This window comes from Lissotriton vulgaris, chromosome 5, assembly GCF_964263255.1.
Source record: "Lissotriton vulgaris chromosome 5, aLisVul1.2, whole genome shotgun sequence".
Classification (NCBI taxonomy): Eukaryota; Metazoa; Chordata; class Amphibia; order Caudata; family Salamandridae; genus Lissotriton; species Lissotriton vulgaris.
In genome coordinates, this window is record NC_141693.1 from 1,702,383,354 (window position 1) to 1,702,406,114 (window position 22,761).

Below are 22,761 nucleotides of genomic sequence, written 5' to 3' on the forward strand. Positions count from 1 at the left end.
TATGCACACAAGTACACATTGTGATTATTTTGCCGTTTTATATAGCGCAAACTCAACCCGAAAGTATCAGTGCGCTGTACGCGAGCACCAGTTGCATTACGGACGGACACATTAATTTTTAGGCAGGGGTAGATAAAGTGATTTGTCCAAAAACACAGGATGTCGAGGTTGCCAAGACTCGAACACGGATCCCCAGCTTCAGAGTCGGCCGTTCCAGCCCTTAAGTCACGAGAATGGCTGTGCTGCGTCTCATGTATCAAAGCCCCAGCTTTCCCGGAGTCCCCAGTCAACCCGGCGGATTCACAGCTCCCCAGTTCCCCACTTCCATGAGTGAGTACGTCATCCACTCCACGGTCTTGCTTCTGCAATCTGGGATTTGAAGGTTTTTTTTCTTCTGTGGTAAAACGAGGACTACAAATCCAACAATACAAAGACATAACAAGGGGCCGGAGACACAGCGGGGGGGGACAGCGGGAGGGGGGGCAGGAAGGTAAGAAAATTAAACAAGCCGTAGACGAGCCAAAGCCCCAAGCCGTAGACGACCCAAAGAAAATCGGAAATAAAAAAAAACATCAGTTACAAGCATCCCGTGCAAAGTGAAACATTCACAACACGGGGCAGCAACTAGACACACAAAGTCGAGAAACAAACAGTTAAAAATATAAACAAAATGCATCTTACCTGAACGCAAATAAAAACAACACCAATCCGGCTAAAGGCACTCCTGAAAAGACGAAAACAACACGGGAAAAAAAAACCCCGCCCACCGCCGCACTGACGTGTTAAAAGGGGCTGGATGAGAAAAAATCTCAGGAACGCCCATGAGTCGCCTCGCAGAATGATGGACGCCTCTGTTTTCCAATGGCTAGCCTCCATTTATGGAGCTAGCCAATGGAAACAGAGGTGGGACAAAGCCCGCATACTGCAAAAGAAAAGATTTTACCTGCGCGAAACGCTGCTTGCGCAGCTTTCGACAGGCGAAACCTAAAAAACGAAAACACGATGGCTTGAGAACAGAAAGAATATGAGAACTGACAGAGACAGGTTACTCTCTCACCGGCTGGCACATTTTATTCGGTATTTTATTGTGTTGCCCTCCTTTCTGTTGTGAGTACTTTATGAAAGGAGCCAGTAAAAATCGCATCTTTCCATCTCACTCATACACGTTTTTTTTTTTAACATGCACAGACATTTGCATGCTGGAAATGTCTTGAGTACACATTCTGCCCGAAAGGGCGTTATTCGTAGTCCCACCTACTGCTGCTCTCACTGGCCGCAGGAGGCTGTGCATTTCAACAATGCAAGATTCTACTTGGCAGAGCAAACGATGAAAAAATGCTCTAATCAGGACTCAAGGAAAATGGCACATTACAGTGTGGGGGATCAGAAATTAAAATTTAATTTCTAAAGTGTTACAATTTGGAGACAAAACAGTAAAGTCATGCCTTTCTCTCTGGTATTTAAAATAAAGGCACACTGTGCAAAATATCATTCAGCTTCATGCTAGGACAGTTTTTGTCATTTAAGTATTGAAAATACAAATACATTTCAAAATAGATGACAATTTCCTTTTGGTAATGAGCATCTCTGTCGAACTTTCATAGTCACTGCAATATGTCAGAAAGATCAGGAAACTGATTGGTTTGCCAGTGTATTTACCACAATCTCATCCTCGAATGAAATAAGCTTGCGCAACACAACTTGAGGTTAGAAGGCATGGTGGCCCAGCGGAAGCCTGGAGGGTTGCAATCAACATTTGAAGGTTCTTCAAGATGATAATCTAGGAGGCATGTTCAACGACATCCAGCCAGGCATTGAATCAGTGTTTATTATCCATGGCAGTGGGGAAGTGTGCTGCATGGCTATACACTCACAAGGCAAGACCTATTGGCTATGCCAGTGCTTGTTCTCATTTATAGTCATCCCATTGGCAGTTCAAAATGAGATAATGAATCGATAAGTCGCTGTGAACCAATTTTTGTTTGACTAAATGGTATTACATCGCCTGCATATAAAAGATGTGAGAGGTGAATGTCACCTATTCTTGGGGGATGAGCATTTACTTCATTCAAGGCTAACGAAAGGTTGGACAGGAAAAGATTAAACAAGGCATCCAAGTTTCAATCCCTCAGTGGTATTTATTTTCTTGGACAAGGCGGACCCGTCCCCTATTTTTACTCTGGCCCAGATTCCTGAATACAGACAAACAATTGACCAATCGGAAAAAGCAACAAGAGGCATAGGAGAACTGAATATATCAAAAGATCTCCTACCACTATATATGGAAAAGAAGAAGTAAAAAACAGTCTTGTAGATTCAATCCACAGTTCTGAGGTTAGGGCAGCAGACACGATTTCAAAACCAGAAGATCAAGACACATACACATAATTGCATTTCTGAAAGTTTAGTTACATAAGTTACACAGGTCCTTCGGGTTAATTTTGAGTTACCTCATTGTTTTGTGATGACAGATTCCTGAATACAGCATCTGGATTGCTTACAGTAGGTTAACGGGGATACCCCACTAGGCCCACTTTCACCAGAGAAGATTGCACGGCACACATTCAAATGCAGATGTGAACTCTACAAATCACAAAAAGACCACTGATCCTTGGTTAGGGTTATCGGGATCCCTCATCTTCTGGCTGTCTTGCTTCGCCGTGATGAAGCCCAATGTGCAGAAAAGGAGTTGTTTTGCTGGGGATTCCTAGTATTGTAAACATATTTTAACCATAAACTATAAATAAAGACTCCCCTTTGTTTCCTAATGCTGCAGACCTTATTTTTATTACATTAACATGGATAGTTGTTTGAATTTTTGAGTTTGTAGGTTGGCTCAAAGAATCCTTTCATAAAATAAAGACAATATACTTAGTCGAGGGCTAGTGGTGAATTTTCTACAACACCTGAATAATGTTTATTTGAAATTGGCCATGTGCAGTCATTTTCCATGAATCTTGAAGATGGGTCTATTTTTCTTGAACGAGAACCATCACTTGTTCAATTCAATTCAATATTATAGTTCGATTGGATTAAAAACAAATCAACAATAAAATGTATAAAACAAACAAAATCCAACGAACACAAGACAAACCTAAACAAGCATTTACAATGCAATTGGTCTCGCATTTGCGAGAGTTTATGCTATTGGCATTGTAAATGATAATGCCTTTTATTTATTTGTTTAAAAAACCAACACATTAATAAAAGGCATTGTAATCTACAATGCCAATAGCTCAAACTCTAGTAAATGCAAGACCCGTTGCATTGCAAATACTTGTTCTATTTTCTCTCGTAGGGCTCCTGCACTTTATCATACAACCTTCCAGACGGCATCTGCATGATTAAATGACCAGTAGTAGCCCACAGACTGCATCGTTTTGAAATTTTTTCTGCCTGCTGCTGAAAAATGGAAAGAGGCTGGAGAGCGCAGCGATGGTAGGGAAATGTAATGTGTAGAGGCTTTTGCTGACTACCACAGTAGCGCGGGGCTCTGGAATTTTATGGCTTGTTAACAGTTTTACAAGCAGTGATGACACATGGCAGCGATGGGGGCGGGTGGGGGAGCATGATAAAATTGGGCTCATGTAGAAAATAAGAAAGGCACATAGCCGACCCAGGCCCTGAAGCCCCAACATGCTTAACAAGCCATAGTTGCAGCTTATTTATCTTATGCAACTAATTACCATTGACAAAGCCTTACTTGTTTTCGGTATGATGTTACTTGTTGTATCACCTATCTGGATGCCTTGACAGAAACAGCAAAATACAAGTCGGGCGGCAAACTATGCTAAACACAGATTGTTTGCGTGTTTTAAACCACACCCCTAATTACACTGGCCACGCCCCTTTGAGAGGCCCCCCAGTTTTTTCATCCCACTTAAAGCCCCAACCGTAGCATTGTAGAACCCTTTTGGTAGTCTAGGGTCTAACCTTCCAAACGTGTCCACTGCAGAGTCCAATACCAGTGGTTCTCGTGAGACTACAGCACAATATGGGAAAGACCACAGCTAGGTACATTCCACGGTCCCTGTATGACCGCAGTAGCAGGATCTAAAGGCGAGCAGCACCATGACCCGAGGAGCTGGGAGAACTCACATACACTGGGCTGGGCTCTGGAATTACTGCATTCCTAGGAAGCCAACGGGCTCACAAGAAACCTGTAAGGCTGTGAACACTGCAGCTGTCGGGGTGATTTCTGGAAGATGTCGCCGCCTCCTTTAGGCCATGGTGTTCAGAATTGCAAAGTAAGCATAAGCTACTCTGCCATGCGTTCTGTAGTGCGCATGCTCAGATGTCCTCTGCTACTGCTGTGTAGGTGTCACTCCCCCTGCCTCTCAATCACCTGCATCCTATCCCTTGCTAACACGGCCCTACGGGACACTGCCTCGACCGGGCCAAAGTGCCATTTGGAAGTCAGTGCTCAACAAGAGCTTGTCCAGTTCTGCAAATGTTGTCCTCCTTGGTATGGCACCTCGTGCCTTAGGGTACTAGCTTCTTTACTTTGTGTTCGGTCTGTGGTTCTCCAGCTGCCTTCTTCTAGTTTGTTAGTCTAATTTGTCCATACTGAGGGCCTAGCTGATGAGGCGATCTCGGAAAAATGGGCAACCCAAACAACCCTTGAGGGCTTGGGCAAGATATATGATCAGGTATGAATATAAAATCGTCTATTTTTCTATATATACCCTCTCAGTTTCTTCCTCTTTTTTGAATGATTTGTTTTGATACATGTGTGGTTAGACTGAATACATTTCTGTAGTCAATTAATTGATACAAATCTAGTGTTTAAAAAAACTCCATGATATTGAATCCAAAAATATAGGAATAATTTTTTGATAAGTAGGGTGTACATTTATTTGACCCTAATGGGTTTGAACTCTTTTAAGAAAAGATAGAACATTGTGAAAAAAATCCCTTGAAGGCATTTCAAACCTGATCATCAGCTGATGAGGCGTCAGCTGTTTTTCATTGCACCCGTTTGGCTCTCAACGCCCATCTGCCCTAAACGTGCACTGAAATATCAGTTCTGCTCTCAACTGTGGTACTCATCTGGAAAAAAAAGTGCAGGAATTTCGGTCCTGCTATGGTCACACAGAGCATCTGATCTAGGCAAAAAAAAAAAATATATATATATTTGAATTTGAATTTAAAATTATTTATAAAGCGCACGTACACCAGCGGTTTCATGGCGCTGCAACTAACAGAGATATATATATACACTTAAAAAACCATAGGTTTCAGGCCTTATATAGTTAGGTATCAGCATTTAAAAAACCATTGAAATTGCTCCTATATAGTTAGTTGTACTAACTATATTTCGCGCACCCGCAATCCACTGCTTAAGATGTCACATATTACATCATTCATGACATGGTCAGTGACATCACTGATGACATCACTGATGACATCTCAAATGACATCACTGATGACACCTCATTTGACATCACTGATGACACCTCATTTGACATTACTGATGACATCACTGATGACATCATCCAGTGACTGTGTGTTTCTGAAAAGTTTAAATATGTTTTACATATTGAAGAATGAATGGATGTATAACTGTCTGGATGAAGGATTTAGTAGGTGCGTGACTGACTGTATGAGTGAGTGATTAAATGTGTCTTACTAAATGCATGGGTTAGGGACTAAACTGTCTGAATGTGTGCATCAGTATGTCCGTTGTTGTGTAACCTGCTGCATGATCTGATCCGTAGCTATATGAGTGGCTATATGGGTTATTGATTGGTTGCCCAAGTATTTGAATGGGAGACTGAGTGTGTGTGTGGGTGGCTGGGAGGTGTGTGACTCTGTGCATGGATGTGTGAGCAGTTGATTCACTAGGTGTATGAGTTCAAGAGTGCATGTGGAAACAGATATATGGGCGGTTAACTGTGTGCATGGGGGTGTTGGTGAGTGAATGGATATCTCAGTGCTACATGTCCAAGTAAGTACATATGTAAAACACAGTGCATGTGAGAGTTGGCATATATAAATGACTATACATGAGAGCCAGTGAATGTGCGAGTGGCTGTATGGATCATTGTGTACTTGTATCAGTGATTTTATAAGAGAGTAAGTATGTGTTAGTATATGTTTGAATAAGTAAGGTGGTGTGTGTATAACTATATAGTTGAGGAAATGGAAATGTGATTGATTCTTTGCATGACTGACTAGGTGTGTGAGGAACTCCATGGATGAGTGGCAGTGTGTGAGTGTCTATATAGGTGTATGAGTGCATATGATAGTGTTGTATTGATGAGTGACTGTATGTATGAGTGATTCTATGGGTGAATGAATGAATGTGTGTAGATCTAGGAATCAGTGAGTGCGGATGTAGTAACTGGTATTGGTGTGTCAATGGTTTCAAGAATGGTAGTCTGTATTTAACACTGGGTGTATCAAAGGTTATATTAGAGAACGTGAGGAGGTGCATCGTATTATCACATGATTGATATCATCAGTGATGTGATCAGTGATGTCAAATGAGATGTCATCAGTGATTTCATCAGTGATGTCATTTGAGATGTCATCAGTGATGTCATCAGTGATGTCACTGACCATGTCATGAATGATGTAATATGTGACATCATCAGCAGTGGATTGCGGGTGCGCGAAATATAGTTAGTACAATGGTTTTTTAAATGCTAATTCCTAACTATATAAGGCCTGAAACCTATGGTTTTTTAAGTGGATTTGCAAGGTTTTTTAAATGCTAATTCCTAACTATATAAGGCCTGAAACCTATGGTTTTTTAAGTGAATTTGCAAGGTTTTTTAAATGCTGATTCCTAACTATATAAGGCTTGAAACCTATGGTTTTTTCTGTGAATTTGCAAGGTTTTATAAATGCTAATTCCTAGCTATATCAGGCGTGAAACCTATATTTTTTTTCAATAAATTTAAAAGGTTTTGTAAATGCTAATTCTATTAGCGGATAACGTTTATATATGTTATTATCCTTCTGGGACCACCTGAGCAGCCATCTTGTTTCTCAGGAGAAGTGAGGCACACGAGAGCACAAAACAAGAGTGGAAAACGCAAAAAGGGGGCAGGGTTGAGACCCCCTGACCCCCTAGCCCTTCTCAGGGGGTCCCAGAAGGACCACCAAGTGCAAAATAAAAAAAAAAATTAAATCGCGGGGTGCGGGCACGGTACACGTACCATACACATATGGTGCGCGTACCCCGCGATTTTTTTGAATTCTTTTTTTTTTTTTTTTGCCCTTGGGGGTCCTTTTGGGACCCCCTGAGAAGGGCTAGAGGGTTGGGGGGTCTCTACCCTGCCCCCTTTTCGTGTTTTCCACTCTTGTTTTGGGCTGTCTTGTGCCTCAGTTCTCCTGAAAAACAAGATGGGGGCCAACACTTCCTGGTTTGGACAGTTTGGAATGTTGACAGTCGACTGCCAGCCAATCAGAAACTCGCTCGCGCACGTAGTACCGTACGCGTACGGTGAGCGCATATAGATTTATAATTTGCTCAAATTCAATTTTTTCAACAACTACTGAAGGGATTTTCCCCAAATATAGAAAAGGCACTACTGTATACCTGTCCCTACCATTTTGCCAAGTTTGGTGTAATTCCATTCAGGCGTTCGGCCTGTAGCCGTGACTAAAGGTCTCTATGGAAATTAACATGGGGAAAACACGTTTTGGGACCCCCCTTTCGGCATTGAGCCGTGGATCGGCCTAATCGAGTCGTTAATTGACTAGACTTGTTTGACACTCATTACACGTCTTGAAAGGTTTTTTAAAAGCATTCATGATTATGGCTTGCTTTAGTTCAGTTTCAAACCTTCAATGATATCCTTGTGTATATTTAACACAATACTGATCTCAAAGTGTTAGCATTAAATAATAGTGTAAGATGGTACAGCCTAATGTCAAGCACATCCTCGTTCATCAATCTTGCCGTGAATCGGCTATGGCGGTTCCTATCACTTGGAACCGCTAAAAAAGACCTCATGGTAGTGCCTCAATTGGCAATACCCTTTCTATCGAGATTGATTTGGTGGCTCTGGTAATGTGTCTATAAGCTTATTTTCCTAGGTGAATGGCCAGTTCTTCCCCACTGTTAAGGCCTGTTGGAATTTTGGTTTGCAGGTCAATAATATATCGGGATTCAAGGCGTCTGAGTTTAGTTAGTCTGTTACCACCCCTTTCGTGCTCAGGGACCTGATCGATCCCAAAGTACTGCAAATCATCCCTGTTGCTACGATGTTTAATGACAAAATGCTTTGCTACAGGTGATGTCATGTCTTTGTTGGCTATAGCACGCATGTGCTCCAAGATTCTTAGTTTGACACTTTTGATGGTGCTCCCTATATATTTCAGCTTACAGGGGCACGTCAAACAACATACCACATATGGTGTTTGGCATGTAATGAAAGAGTTGATGGATCTACGGTTTTTGAGACCAGGGATGTCATAACCTAAGACTCTCTTGCTGTACGCGAAAGCTTTGCATTTTCCACATGGGAAAAAGCCTTTCATTTCTGCCACAGTGTTGGTTCTTGTTTTTGGAGTGTCTAGGTGACTGTGTACTAAGAGGTCCTTCAGGGATTTCGTTCTCTTAAAAGTCACAAGGGGACCATTCGGGATATCCATCCCAATGATCGGGTCGGTTTTCAAGATATGCCAATTTCTTCGTAAGGTTGATTTAAAAAAATTGGCATCGCCAGAAAAGGTGGTAATCAGACGGAATTTTCCATCCTCACTTTTTTTGTCCTTGTTTTGTCTCAGTAGCTCATCCCTCAGTATTCTGGTTACTTTTCTCAGTGTCTGACTCAGGTGGGATAGACTGTAGCCTCTTACTTTGAATCTTTCAATGCTATCTTTTGCTGCATTTTGGAAGTCTTCCTCCCGGGAGCAGTTACGCTTGAGACGCAATAGCTCCCCATAAGGAATGCTTCTCTTCAGATTCGTGGGGTGTCCGCTGTCAGCATGTAAAATGCTGTTTCCAGAGGTCGGCTTTCGATACAGAGACGTGATCACCTGATTGTTTTTGATGGTTACCTGGAGATCGAGGTAGCTCACTGCCACTGAGCTGACCTCACCAGTGAATTGCAAGTTGGCATTATTGTTATGTAGGTGAGAGATGTAATCTTTGGCACTTTCTGTCGACCTCTTCCACACCAGAAAGAGATCGTCTATGTATCTATGCCATTTTACCACATTTTCAGTCCACTCACGATTTCCCGCGGACCAGGCCACCTGCTCCTCCCACCAGCCAACGAATACATTTGCGTCGCTGGGGGCGAAGCAGGTGCCCATCGCGGTCCCGGAGATCTGTCTAAATAAGTCCCCCTGAAAGAGAAAGATGTTATTCAGTAAACATAATTCTGTTAGTTCCATGATCATAGTACTATGTCCTGCAAATTTCAAAGGTCTTTTGTTCATTAAGTATTCGACTGCTTTCAAACCCTGAGAATGCTCGATACAATTGTAGAGACTAGTGATGTTCATAACAATTAGGACATAGGTAGAGTCCCATGTCAGTTCTTTCAAATGTATGATGAAGTCCTTAGTATCCCTGATATAAGAGGATAAAGTCAAAACCGATTGAAACAGAAAATGATCGATGAAGGTCGACAAGTTCTCAATTAGGCTGCCCATTGAAGATACTATGGGACGGCCCGGTGGTGTCTTGATGTCATGAGTGATGTAATATGTGACGTCATCAGCAGTGTATTGCAGGCGCGCAAGTTATAGTGAGTCCAACTAACTATAACGTGGGAATTTCAATGGTTTTAGGTCAGTAAAATTTCCAGCTAACTATAACTGGTGTGAAACCTACGGTTTTTTCAGTGAATTTAATAGGTTTTTTAAATGCTAATTCCTAACTATAACTTGTGTGAAACCTATGGTTTTTTCAGTGAATTTCAAAGGTTTTTTAAATGCTAATTCCTAACTATAACTGGTGTGAAACCTATGGTTTTTTCAGTGAATTTCATAGGTTTGTTAAATGCGAATTCCTAACTATATATAGGGCCTCAAACCTATGTTTTTTTCAGTGAATTTCAAAGGTTTTTTAATAGCAAATTTCTATAGCTATGAAATGTAATATTTTTTAAAATGAATCCTATATTGTATATTTATGTAATACTATTTTTTTAATGTATATTGTTCATGGTTTGTTTATGTTTTTTTGCACTGGAGTGCTCCCGGTGCGCGTACCGGTGAGCGTCCCGTTAGCGCTATTGCTGCGAACGAAAACATCATTGTGACGTATCGCGTAGCTGCGTTCGCGTGATACGCACTGCGTGAGCGCACCTGGAAGCACTCGAGCGCATACGATCACGCTACGTAAGCGCCCCCGGGCGTGCCACAGGGCGCGCCCCTGGGCGCGTAGCGTAAGCGCGTCGGGTCATGTGACCTGAAAATAACACTTTTCATTGGTTCAGGACAGTTTTGGGTTCCAAATGATAAAGCCAGTGTCATGTGACCTGAAAATATCACTTTTCATTGGTTCAGGACAGTTTTGTTTTCCAAAAGATGAAAGCCCCCACCTTTTTTCCTTATTCTCACTTTTTATTTTGACTGAGGAAGACCTGTTTGCAGACCTATTTGTACCTATTTGTACTGAGAAATGGCTACAGTAGCAGCAGCAGCAGGAGCATCTCCACCACCACCACCACCACCACCACAAGGACCACCACAACACCACAGTGGTGGAGAAGAAGAAGAGGAGGAGGAGGAGGAGAGGCGGTACCTGCCTGAAGATACTACCACCTATAAGCCAAAGGAGCACATTGTCTGGGAGTTTTTTAAAATCCCAAGGGGCCTCAGGAAAGTTAATGCGCCAAAGGTGACTTGTCTGATGTGTGGCACTGTACTTTCCAGGGGGAACCCTGACAAAAAGTATTCTTTTGGCAACAACACCATGATTCGCCACATGCAAAGCCGGCACCCGAACAACTATGCTGCGGCAGAGGTCAGAGAACTGACCAGAAACCCTCCCCAATCTTCTCCCAGCACCTCCCAAAGTAAACAACCCACTCCATTGGGTCCAGAGACAAGGGAGATGGCCCCAAACATCCAAACCCTGTTTGGAGATTACAAAATAGTTTGCAAATTTTGTGGAAGGACAATTTGCTATGGTGAGCAAAGTATTAAACTCATCAACCGTGCTGGTGACAACCACAAGTGCCAAAAGAAACCTTAATTGTTTCCTGATTTTTTTTGCTCCAATTAAGCCGTTTACAATTCCCTGTTTTTTGTTTGTCCCCATAAAAAATCCCCCAAAAATATAAAATTGTTCATAAAAGCCAAACAAAGTACAAAATGTTCCAAAAAACAATAAAAAAAATAAAACAAAAAGAATAAAAAAACAGTTCTTTTTAGAGCTACCTCCAATTTATAAAAAAATGCTACATTTAAAAAAATCTCTGTCATTCTTTTTTCCCCATGGTACGCTCCCCGGTACGCTCCCTGGTGCGCGTACCGGGCGCTCCCCCCGCGCAAATCGAAAAAAAACAAAAAATGTTGCCCCGCGGGGCCCTTTTATGGCCCCCACATCAAATCTAGGGGGTCAGGGGGGGTCTACCCTGCCCCCTTTTGGTCATTTCCCCCTTTGTTTTTGCCACCTCTTGTGTCTCGATCCTACCGAGACACAAGATGGTGGCCGCTCCGGACTGTTTGGAATGTTGACAGACACCCGAGAGCCAATCAGCTTTCCGCTCGCGAACTCGCGTAGCGCGCTGGAGCGCGCCCCGGTGCGCGTACCGGGGCGCGCTTATTGATATATATATTTTTTTTAACCTAAATTACTCAAAATCCACAGGAGCACATATCTTGAGACATAGCAAAGGCACATCGGGCTACCAGTCCCTACAATTTTGCCAAGTTTGGTGGAAATCCATTCAGCCGTTTGGGCTAAAAGTGAGTCCAACCGCCCTATGGAAATTAACATGGGGAAAACACGTTTTGGGACCCCCTTTTATCTCGGCCCCCGCTTGACGAATCCTCCCCAAACTTTCGAGGCAAATTTCAGGAAAATTACAGGCAGATTCCTCAACCGGCGCCAAAGTTATTCCCAATAGAATGTTGCGGATTCCCTATGGAAAACAATTCTAACTATAACTATAACGACCGCCAGTAGGTAATATATATATATATATATATGCATATATATATATATATATATACAATAAACCCTGACAAACTCCTTTTTATAAACCCATATTATTATAGATAATGCAGAGCACGGTTCTTGGGACCAGGTCAATCAAAGCTACATACAGATGTTCCTACATAATGAGAACCGTATTCCACAGAAGTAGTAAAAAGTGGAAAACATGATCAACAGTGCTCACCTTGGACCAGAGCCATGCTTGAAAATGTTTTGGTTTCGCTAAACCAGGACACAAATTTGTCAAGACCCTGCTCGCTAACAACCTTTAACACATTTTCTATCTATTAAGCATGTAATTTCTCAGTGTTTCAGCAACCTTTTTATAGATTGGAATTTTCTCAGCTCCTTGTCAAGATTTGGGGGTCTGTGTTACAGCCACAACTGCATTAGAAAACTGATAGATATTTGGCCCGCAAACTGATAGTTCTCTGCAGCATAAATCGCTCAAGATTGATCCGAGCTTGTGTGCTCCAGTAGCATTAATGGTGTGATACTGGGAGTTTTTACGGCACAGATACTATTATACCAGAAGTATCAGCATCAATATAAAAGTTAGCATAGTAAGTAGTACAATGGTGGACCCAGCCAGCAGGCTGAATATGAACCTCTGGTTTACCAACAGCATTGGCACTGCTATGAGATATATTATTTCAGAAGGATTTTCTTTCAAGTGAACAGATTCCAAGAGGTCCTGCCAAATTGCTTCTTCCAAGTTTAGTGTACTTATTTCTTTTTAATATTTTCGTAGCCTAGTCTGGCCTTCACTATGACATCCTTTTCTTTGCTTTTTATTGCAGAAATAAGTGCATTTTAGGTGCAGGTACCCTTGGTTTAATTTTTGGAGGAAATACACTTTTTAAAAAGGCAAATAGAGGTGTTTTTTTTACTTTGATTATTACTAGTTACTGATGGATTTGTGAATTATGAGAGTCAATAATCAACAAAGAACAAGTGCCTATACTGATAGTATTTTGGAAAGGTTTGGCCACCAGAACAAAGAAGGTTTTTCAAAGCTGGGGTGTGCTTATAAATTGCTTTTTATTTTTAATGTCTAGGTCAAATTAGAAGGGTATATTTGTATTAATCATATACAGTTGAACAGAAACAACATTTTTTGTAAACACAGGAGAAATTATGGACAAAAACCAGTGAAGCGTTAAAATCCAACATGCATACCAAATTCAGTCATATCACAATCATACCTTGCCATTCATACACAAAACACATACAAATACACAACACGACTAGATAAGAATATATAATCGTGTTGGGTATTAGGTCTGCTGCAATATGTACAGTTATATATACAATTTATACAGTGATTTTTACAGGTATAAATCAAATGGATCAACAGAATCAAATGCGAAATCAAAAAATGTTGTTTCTGTTCAACTGTATATGATTAATACAAATATACCCTTTTTCTTTGACCTAGACATTAAAAATAAAAAGCAATTTATAAGCACACCCCAGCTTTGAAAAACCTTCTTTGTTCTGGTGGCCAAACCTTTCCAAAATACTATCAGTATAGGCACTTGTTCTTTGTTGATTATAGATTGTGGCTCAGCCTTGCTGATTATGAGCCAACCCCAGTTGTTTTCAGGTTATGAGAGTCAAAGCAGTGAGCACGACCTCATATACATTAGTAAATATTTCTGCAGAGGATGTGATATTAACCCACATCCTTCTTCTTCTGTTTTAGGTACAACTAAAGGATCAGCTCTTGGACCTAGTGCCCTATCTAAAACATCAAGGAAGTAATCTTTTATGGACAATATGAGCGCCTAATGATCATTTTCAGTTTTCAATTCAAGAGGACACTTCCATATCAAGTATAACGTACAGGACCCGAAGATCTACTAATATGTGGTTGATGCTAATTGTATAATTCTCTCTTTGGCAGGTTGGACAGGTGTCCCTATCAGAGAGAGATCAGCAATTACATGCACACAACCACAAACAACAGTTTGTATGGCTGTAGTTGTCCAATTCACTAAAAGGTGAAATGTTGAAATAGACATAACCCATTATTCATCTTTTGTCTGTAGTTGATCATTCAAGATGCCCAAAGGCTCAAATAGTGCACTGAAATAGCATGTATTCACTTTTAAGCAATGGAGTCAATCATGGCACATGCCATGTCTAGGAAGCTGGCTCTCTTATATACTATGCCAACGTAAGGTATAGTATACACAGAGTCCAGGGAGTCCCCAGAGGTATAGCAGAGGCTAAATTAGGGAAGTACTAACAGCTCTCTTTTGGTAGTGTGGGCGAGAAGTTAGGCTTATCCAGAGGGTGTGTTAAGCATTTACTGTATTCACTCAATTAAAGACGGATTACATACACTCAGAGACAGAATCCAGACCAATTGGTATGTATAATAAGGTATACGTATGTTTCATTTTACAACCAAGTAGGACTTGGCACAGGAAAGTAAAATATACTCTCAAATGCAAGACTGTTCAAGGAAATGCAGTTGTGATTGAATTTGCAATTGTTACAGGTTTGTATCACTTTAAAATGCAGTTTGAATTATACAGTAGTTACTTTCCGATTACTATTTAGTTACTTTTGGATTACTTTGAGTGCTGGGGGTGGTATGCCTAGATTCGATACCATCGGATTTCAAAATACAAGGTAGGTACGACCTTTTATACTTTGCAATTGAGTTCTATTTTCTTTAACAGTTCAACACACAGAACATTTTTAGGACCAAAATCTCCTAACATGGGTTCCTATGGGCGAAAAGTGTTTTCCAGGTAAGTACAAGACTTACAAGTGGGAGTTTTGGGGGTTAGGACCAAGGATCCCCAAGGTCTAGATGAGCACTCGAGTTGCACCACCAGCGGTAATTGGGCAGCCGAGTGCAGGGGTCCAATGTTAGTCAATGGGGCTAGGGGGCCTTCGGTTAGGGACTGCTGGAGAGCAGGCCACTTGGGTTTGGGAGCAAATCTCCTAGGGTTAAGGTCAGCACTGCAGGGGCCAATGACCAGCACAGGAGCTGCACCACCAGCGGCATTTGGACTGGCCAGGTGCAGGATGTAAAACAGGCGTCAGGGACCCTGTGCTTTTCAATTGAGACCTTCAGTTTTGCAATGTTGCTGCAGGCTTGTGCAGGGAGACTTCCTGAAGGCGACCACCAGCTGGAGAGGTAAGTTGGGATCTTGGGTACCGTCGGTAAGGCCACCCAAGGCTGTGGGGTGTCAGGTGTAGGGGTGCCTTCTGGCGTGGGTTTTTCTAAGCAGCTCCTGTCGCAGTTGGGGGAGGGGGGGACCCTTCAGGTTGAGGCTGCTGGCGTCATTTTGAGGCTTGAGGGAGGTCGGGGATCACCAGATCCCATGTCAGGATCGCTGAGGGAGACCTTGTGGTGTTGGGCCACTCTAACTCGGGCCATGTGTGTCAGGTTCAGAGTGAGGCGGAGTCGCCGGAATCTGGAGTCTGTGGCGAATCTTTGCTTTGAGCAAATCTGGTGCCTATGGTAGACAGAGTCTGTAAGATGGTTGATGGGCAGGTCCTACTGTCATTGCTGGCTGCTGGACTCGCCGGGGTTCTTGCTGTAGGGAGGTCGGAGACAGGGCAGGACAGGCCAGTAGGGCTGGGGCCAAAGCAGTTGGTGTCCTCTTGTTCTTCCTGGGTCAGCAAGGCTCTTCAGTTCTTCTTCTTTCTTCCTTGAATCTGCTGGGGCAAAGTTCAGGGTTGCCCCTAAATACATAATTTAGGTGTGTTAAAGGGGTGTGCAGGTCAGGACCAATGGGTCCCTTACTTGGGGTTGGTACACCCACTATAATGCCACCCTCCAGTGGGAAGGGGCATGAGCCTCTCCCTAAATGGCTGAGTGCCCCCATCTTCAAGATGAAGGGAACCTAGATGCGTGCTTCGCCTCGCCTCTCCTACCTCTCTACCAAGCTTGGTTTTTTCGTCGATCCTCCTGCCCAAAGTGGGGACCAGAACCAGTGGGAGCCAGTTGTAGTGGGCAAAAGGCAGGGACAGCGTCAAAAGGTGGCAGGCCTTTCAGCTTTCCTTTTGTGTACCCAGCCCTTCCTGGCGGAGGAGGCATGAAACCTCTGCTCAGGATGGCCTTTGTTTCTGGACCCAGAGAGCGGAGGCTCTCCACCGAGAGGTCTAGAAACATGTCTGGTGGTGACAAATAGCAGATAGCCATTCAGGAACCACACCAGGGCTGGTCGATTTTGGGGGGGCATCTCTTAGATTCCCTATGAGTGCATTTTACATTAAATCCAACACTGGCATCAGTGTGGGTTTAATGTGCTGAGAAGTTTGCTACCAAACATCCCAGTTTTTAGTAAAGCCATTATGGAACTATGGAGTTCGTAGTGACCAACTCCCAGACCATATACTTTTTATGGCATTACTACACTTACAATATCTAAGAATGGGCTTAGACAATGTAGGGGTACAGGGCTCATACCAAAGTACCCTCACCTTAGGGCTAGTGCACCCTGCTAAAGAGATTACTTAACTAGGCCTAATGGGTTGCAGGCATGGCACACAGAGATGTGTGTCATGTCGACTCTTCACTTTTCTCTGCACCAAAACACCCAGCCTGCACTGGCAGTGTGTGGGTGTTAAGGTACATGGTCTCTAATGGTGGCACAATAGGTGCTGAAGACCTTAGAGGCCTTCCCTGGCCACAGTGCCCTTGGTACCCATGGTACCATTTGCAAGGGGCCTACCTCTGGCCATAGATTTTTTTTAATGTTATTGGTTGTTACAAGCATTCATATAGAAATTACATTGGATATTTCTATTCTCAGTGTCTTCAGTACCCAGCATATTATTCTTCTTTAAGGTCTTCTATTGCTGTGAGCTTCAGGAGCTGGGCCTCTCCAATACACGGTAAGAAACAGGTAAAGTGATAATGACATTATGTCTCACAAATCGTCTAGGCTTGGGACTGCGGCTTCAGATCTCAGCTACAGTGTCAATTGCTACGTACAAAAACAACTCCCCTCCCCCTCCTTTACCCCTCCCCCGCCCACACCACCAGGCAGGCAATGGTTGGACCCATCGTTAATTCGAAGGTGGCGGTCTAGTTACTCTCCTCTGAGTTCTATCAACCGATACCAACAGTTTCACACTTATACATTCAATACACTAGGTGCGCTAAGTGCCTCATTCTGATCTATGAGGGAGAGTTGTTCCTTCTCAGCCCACTAATTAAATCTTCTCTAGTCTCCCATCCGTGTTGTACCTAATCAAATATTTTGAGGGTCATTCCCGATCTTTAGTTTCCCCACCACCGTCGCCCAAGCTCTGGCTGCCTCTAGTGAAACCTGACCTCGCTGGTCATTGCTAAACCTGACAACTCCCTCATAATCGAACCAGCGTAGTATCTCCCGTTTCCAGCTTTCCAGACTAGGCCCTCTCTGCCCTTTCCAGTTCTGGGCTATCTCTCTTTGAGTGAGTTGAAGCGCCACGTCCTGGAATCCACTAGAGACACTAGTCTTGGGAGTATGTGGGAACCAGTGGAGGAGGGAATGTTGTGGTGAACAGTGAACCTCTCTGTCTAGCACCTCAGTCAGCATGTCTGTGGTCGTTTTCCAAAACACCCCTCACCCCACCCCCCCCCCCAGGTTCGGGCTACTCCAAACCATGTGGAGGAACTCTGCACCTGACTCTGCGCAACAAGGGCATTTAGCATCCGTCGTCGCAAAATAACGGTTTATAGGTTCCGGAGTAAGGTATGGTCTGTGGAGCACATAAAAGTTAATAAGTTTGAACCGCGCATTTCTAGAAACCTTAGGAATGCAGCCCAATAGTCCTTCCCATACATTTTCCTCTATGAGAGGTCTTCAGATCTTCCCCCCCCGCTTGTCCGCAGGTTATCTAGTGGGACAGGCATGTGACTGCTTAATATGTTCCAGAGGATAACACAATGTATTGGCAACCGGCTGATAGCAGTGGTTCCGCCATCCCCATATAACAATGTTTCTGATTTGCTGCTGTTAACGCTCTATGCAAGGGAAATGTCCCCTCAGGAGTTCATAACTTTCTCTAAAGTCTTCAAATGGCAGTAGTGTTCCGTCCTCATACAGGGCCCCTATTGTGTTTTCTCCAGCTGCCACCCATTCCCTTAGTCGTGCCATTCACCTCCATGTGGGAGTTCCGAAATCCATTCCAACGGGTTGTCTGGGGCATAAGGCCTCTTTGATTTCGATTTCTGTAAGCAGCGACCTGAGCACTTATGTACACTTGGAACTCAGGGCTAGTATTCGTTTTTGAAATAGCTAGCCTCAGTACCGCTCATGGTAGATATGTGCTCCGCCCCGTTGTTCCTACCAGTCAACCACGGTGTGAGCCATTAAAGCTGGGCTACTAGATAGTAGCTTTCAAAGTCTAGGAGGAATAGGCCCCAGCTGCTGTGGGTCTTTGCAGTATGTTTAGCGCCACCCTATGTCTGCCAGCTCCCATATAAATCCTATGATTAATGACCTGAGGTCTCTGAAGACACTAGCCGGAATCCAGATAGGCTGGACTAGACAGATATACAACAGCTGTGGCAGTGCCACCATTTTTAGGAGGGCATCCTGCCCATCACCAATAGGGGCAAGGAGGCCCAGAATTGCTTTTACTCTCAAGGTTATCTGGGGCGTCTTGATATATTTTTGCCCCTAAGTAAGGTAGGCACCTAGGCTCCCATATCACGCCCTGCTCTATATCTGGTCTCCCTCGACCTGCAGAGTTCGAAAACAGGCATGATTTTCTCCAGGTAACCCGGGGACCAGAGACCCTTCCTAAATGCATGAAAAGCTCCCTTGCACCCGCCAGGTCTTCCCTCGTATTCTGGAGGCAAAGCAAAAAATCATTAGCATATAATGTTAAATAATGTTGTCTGCCAAATATCTCCAGCCCACTGTTTGGGTTCCCAGACCTGGCGTGACAGGCTAGAGGCTCTACGGCCAAAGCGAACAGGAGTGGCAACAGGGGGCAACCTTGTCTGGTGCCCCTGGCCACTTGATAGCTGTCTGAAATCATTCTCCCGGTCTTCACCCGAGACAGAGATCCAGTGTAGAGTAATGTGACAAATCCCTGTCCTAGGCCAAACTTTTCCATTATCCATTCCCGGCTATCAAAGGCCCTTTGAATATCCACTGCGAAAATAACAGCTTCCTCTTCATCATAGGTGTTCACCCCCAGCACTCTTAATATTCTTTGAATATTAGTGGCTGTGTTACGCCCAGGGATGAATCCCGCCTGGTCTCGGTGTATGAGGGTACTCATATGTGGGAGGAAGCACATGGTGAGGATCTTGCTTGGGAACTTATAGTCGACATTGAGCAGAGACAGTGGCCGAGAAGCTGCTTTATAAACGGGGGACTTACCTGGTTTTAGGAGGGGCACCACCAGGGCCTCTCGTGCCGTTGTGGGGAGCATACTCTCGTCTCATGCCCAGTTGTAGAGACTCACCAGGTCAGGACCCAATTCCTCAATATTTGTAGAATAGAACTCTACCAGTAGGCCGTCTAAGCCAGGGGTCTTATTTCAGCCCATTGCCTTAACTGGAACTCTGACAGCTCAATGTCCCCTCCAGTTTTTCTGCTTCTTCTGCCGTTACCATCGGGATTCTTATCGGGTATAAGAATTTGTCAATGTCACCCCCTGCGCAGGCTGCCTTACTAAGGTATAAAACATTATAATAATCCTGAAACGTACGGTTTATGCCCAATTGGGTACAGATAGCAGGTGCACCTTCCTCTTTAAGTTCTAAACTGGTTGAGCCTCTTTTTGCTGGATTAGCTAGCCGCACCATGAGTGTCCCGTTATGATCCCTCTCTTCATGTGCACTTATCTTGTAATTTCTATAATCAAAGCATCGTAACCTTTCGACCTGTTCTGCTACCCTCTCCTTAGCTTAAAGCAGCTGATCCTGTACCTCCCCGTGCTGGGGTCCAAGTTGCTCTATTCCCCTTAGTCATGGTTCTGCAGCTAGCGTCTCTCGTGGAAGGGTTGCTCTGATCCCCATCACTTCAGATATACATCTGCCCCTGATGACCGACCATGTCAAGATCTGGACACACCGAAGAGGTTGAAGCACAGCAACTTCTTGAGAATACGGAAGACCGCCACCGACTAACTGGGAGATGGGATTTCGCTAATTAGTTGACTGCATCCTATAAACTGTGTTATACGTTTTGAAAAACCAATATCCTTTCCCTGATGAAGACACAAATGATTTAGGAGGTCACGAAATTCCAAATTATTAAAAATAATAATATATCTGAAATTTGATTAACACTTTTTTTTATGTAAACTTCGAAATTCTGTCTAGGACAATCAAAATATTCAGTGTTCATGAGGATTAATGTAGACCCACTGATAGAAAAAAAAACTCAATTCCACTTCCTCTTATAAACTGTGTTAATTAAGCTTCTAGAAGTCGGAGGTAGTATTCAACCTAAATATCACCTCACTCAACATCAGAATAACAAACTGTATGAGAAAAGGATGTGGAACACTGGAGAAATATCTAGGTATATGTGGAGAGGTCAGGCCTAGCATATGTACTTTACATCGGAATAAACCTTTTATTTTTCATACTATGGCAGCCACGGCCTTGCACAAATAGAAGACTTTACTGGGTGATTGAAATATCCACAGCAGAACAGATTGTCCTTAGGTCCGACAAAGTTTGAGAAAAACCTTCCTGTAATCACAGGCACTAAACAACAGTTTATACAACCCACCAATGAACACTGGGATCCAATGTCCTCAAGCCTTGCAGTTAACGAAGCAGGCACCACATAAATGCACTCACTTGGTCACGCTCCAGCTGGTCTAGTGAGTCACAAAAGACCTCTGTTTCTGAGTCACTGGTCACTTGGCTGTAGTCAACAGAGTCATCTGACAGACGTGTGCCACCAGCTGGAATGAGAAGAGCAGGGGTCAAACAGGGTCCTCAAGCGGGAACTTAGGGCTTTTACAACTTAATCTTACTTATCAATGTTTTTCTCCAGTTTTATATATATCGAAGGTATCGGGTATCAGAGCACTTTACATGAGCACCAGTTGTGTTACATGAGGACACATTCATTGTCGTTAGGCACGGGGGAGATTACGTGATTTGCCCAGAATCACAGGATGGTGAGCGTTAGTGCCGAGACTCGAACCTGGTTGCCCAGATCTGAGGTCGACCGTCCTACCCGTTAGGCCACATCCTCTTCCCCTCAAATCAATGCTGAATGCACTGCTTAGTGACCTATAAAATATACTGCATCAACACCAGGGCCCATTCTATTATCCAAAAACCCTCTGTACTCCTCTCTTCTACTAGTTCACAACACTGCAGTTTCATATTCATTAGTACCTGAATAATTTTCAGACTGCAAGCTGTCTAGCAGTCTTAACTCCTATTATGAATTTTCCCATTGTTACACATTGATTCGGTTGATTACTGCTTGTGTTGATCATTGCAGTCTACTCCATGACAAACACAAAGCAGTATATCCCAAAGATTTACAAGAATCAGCAGCTGGCAAATTTCAAATATGTACATAAAAGCACTGGCCTGGATGTCTAAATACTGTCTAAATATCACAGAATAGCGCCTCTAAAAGCAGTACAAAAGGGGAGAGGTGTTAAAAGAGAGGGAAAGAAAGAAAGAGGGAATGAAAGCACAATAATTCGGAGAATGGTTTGAAATCACAATACAATGGAACCCAGAAGGCAGACTCTTCCTCACCTTTCCTATGCCTAGGCAGACCATCACGTTCTTAAACCCTCACAAAATATCACAGTTACATATCTCAAGCCATCAATCAATAGCTTTATTCGGCTCATATAAGCAAGCCATAAAAAGACAAACACAGAAAATTAATTACAAAATGATAACAGACAGTTGAAAAGGGTATCAAAATCATTAACAAATGGGCAATACATAAAAAATAGAACCATTCACAAGGGTACAAGGTGAAATGTTGGTGGCGATAGATACACCACATGTGGGCAAAACCATGATTCGGACCATATAGCCATGTGTTAGCAGCATACAATTACTCATCTGCGAACCAGCAAAAGCACAATAAATTGACGGGAACTCAGTGCAACAAACAAGCGAGAAGTACCTATGGTAGTTAAAAATCAATGAGCACATCCGCTTTCAGCAGTAAATTGTCAATACTATTCAAACAACTACAACAGTAGTGATAGCCTGCGCTCTAGTACATGTTTGAGAAAGGTGACCACACATGCACAAACATCAGGTGTGGGGAGAAGCTGTAGAAATAGAAGTGCCAGGATATGTCGAGAAAATGTGATGCCCTTAAGGAACGGGATTAAAAACCTCCTAGTGTAACTGTGGTTAAACTTGCAAAAAAATACAAAGTGCGCAGATGTTTGCAAAGAGCGCTCATCACAGGGACAGACCGTGATAGACATCGGATCAAACTGGCCCAAGGGAAAGGAAAGCTGGCATCTAATCTGGCCCAACCTAAATCTGGCTAGAAGCGCCTTGTCCCCGGCTTTCAGGACCATAGCCAAGTACAGCTCTAATCCTAAAGGGGTTTGTACCAACAGGTACTCTCTATCAGCAGTCTCAGAACATTCTCTTTCTCTTCTTCTGAGTTCCCTGAAGCTGGATTTAAGGCAGCTTTTGTCCCCTGCCTAGCTTAGTG

General features: G+C 43.3%; 1 protein-coding gene across 4 annotated transcripts in view; it reads right to left on the bottom strand.

The window, feature by feature from the left end:
* The window catches only part of ACBD4 (acyl-CoA binding domain containing 4), a 256,696-nt gene that overhangs the window by 123,192 nt on the left and 110,743 nt on the right, over nucleotides 1–22,761 (bottom strand). For all 4 annotated transcript variants that reach the window (XM_086923872.1, XM_086923869.1, XM_086923870.1 and 1 more), the window contains one exon: nucleotides 20,907–21,013. In XM_086923872.1, coding sequence (XP_086779998.1) covers nucleotides 20,907–21,013 — 107 coding nt within the window. The remainder of the gene's footprint in view (nucleotides 1–20,906; nucleotides 21,014–22,761) is intronic.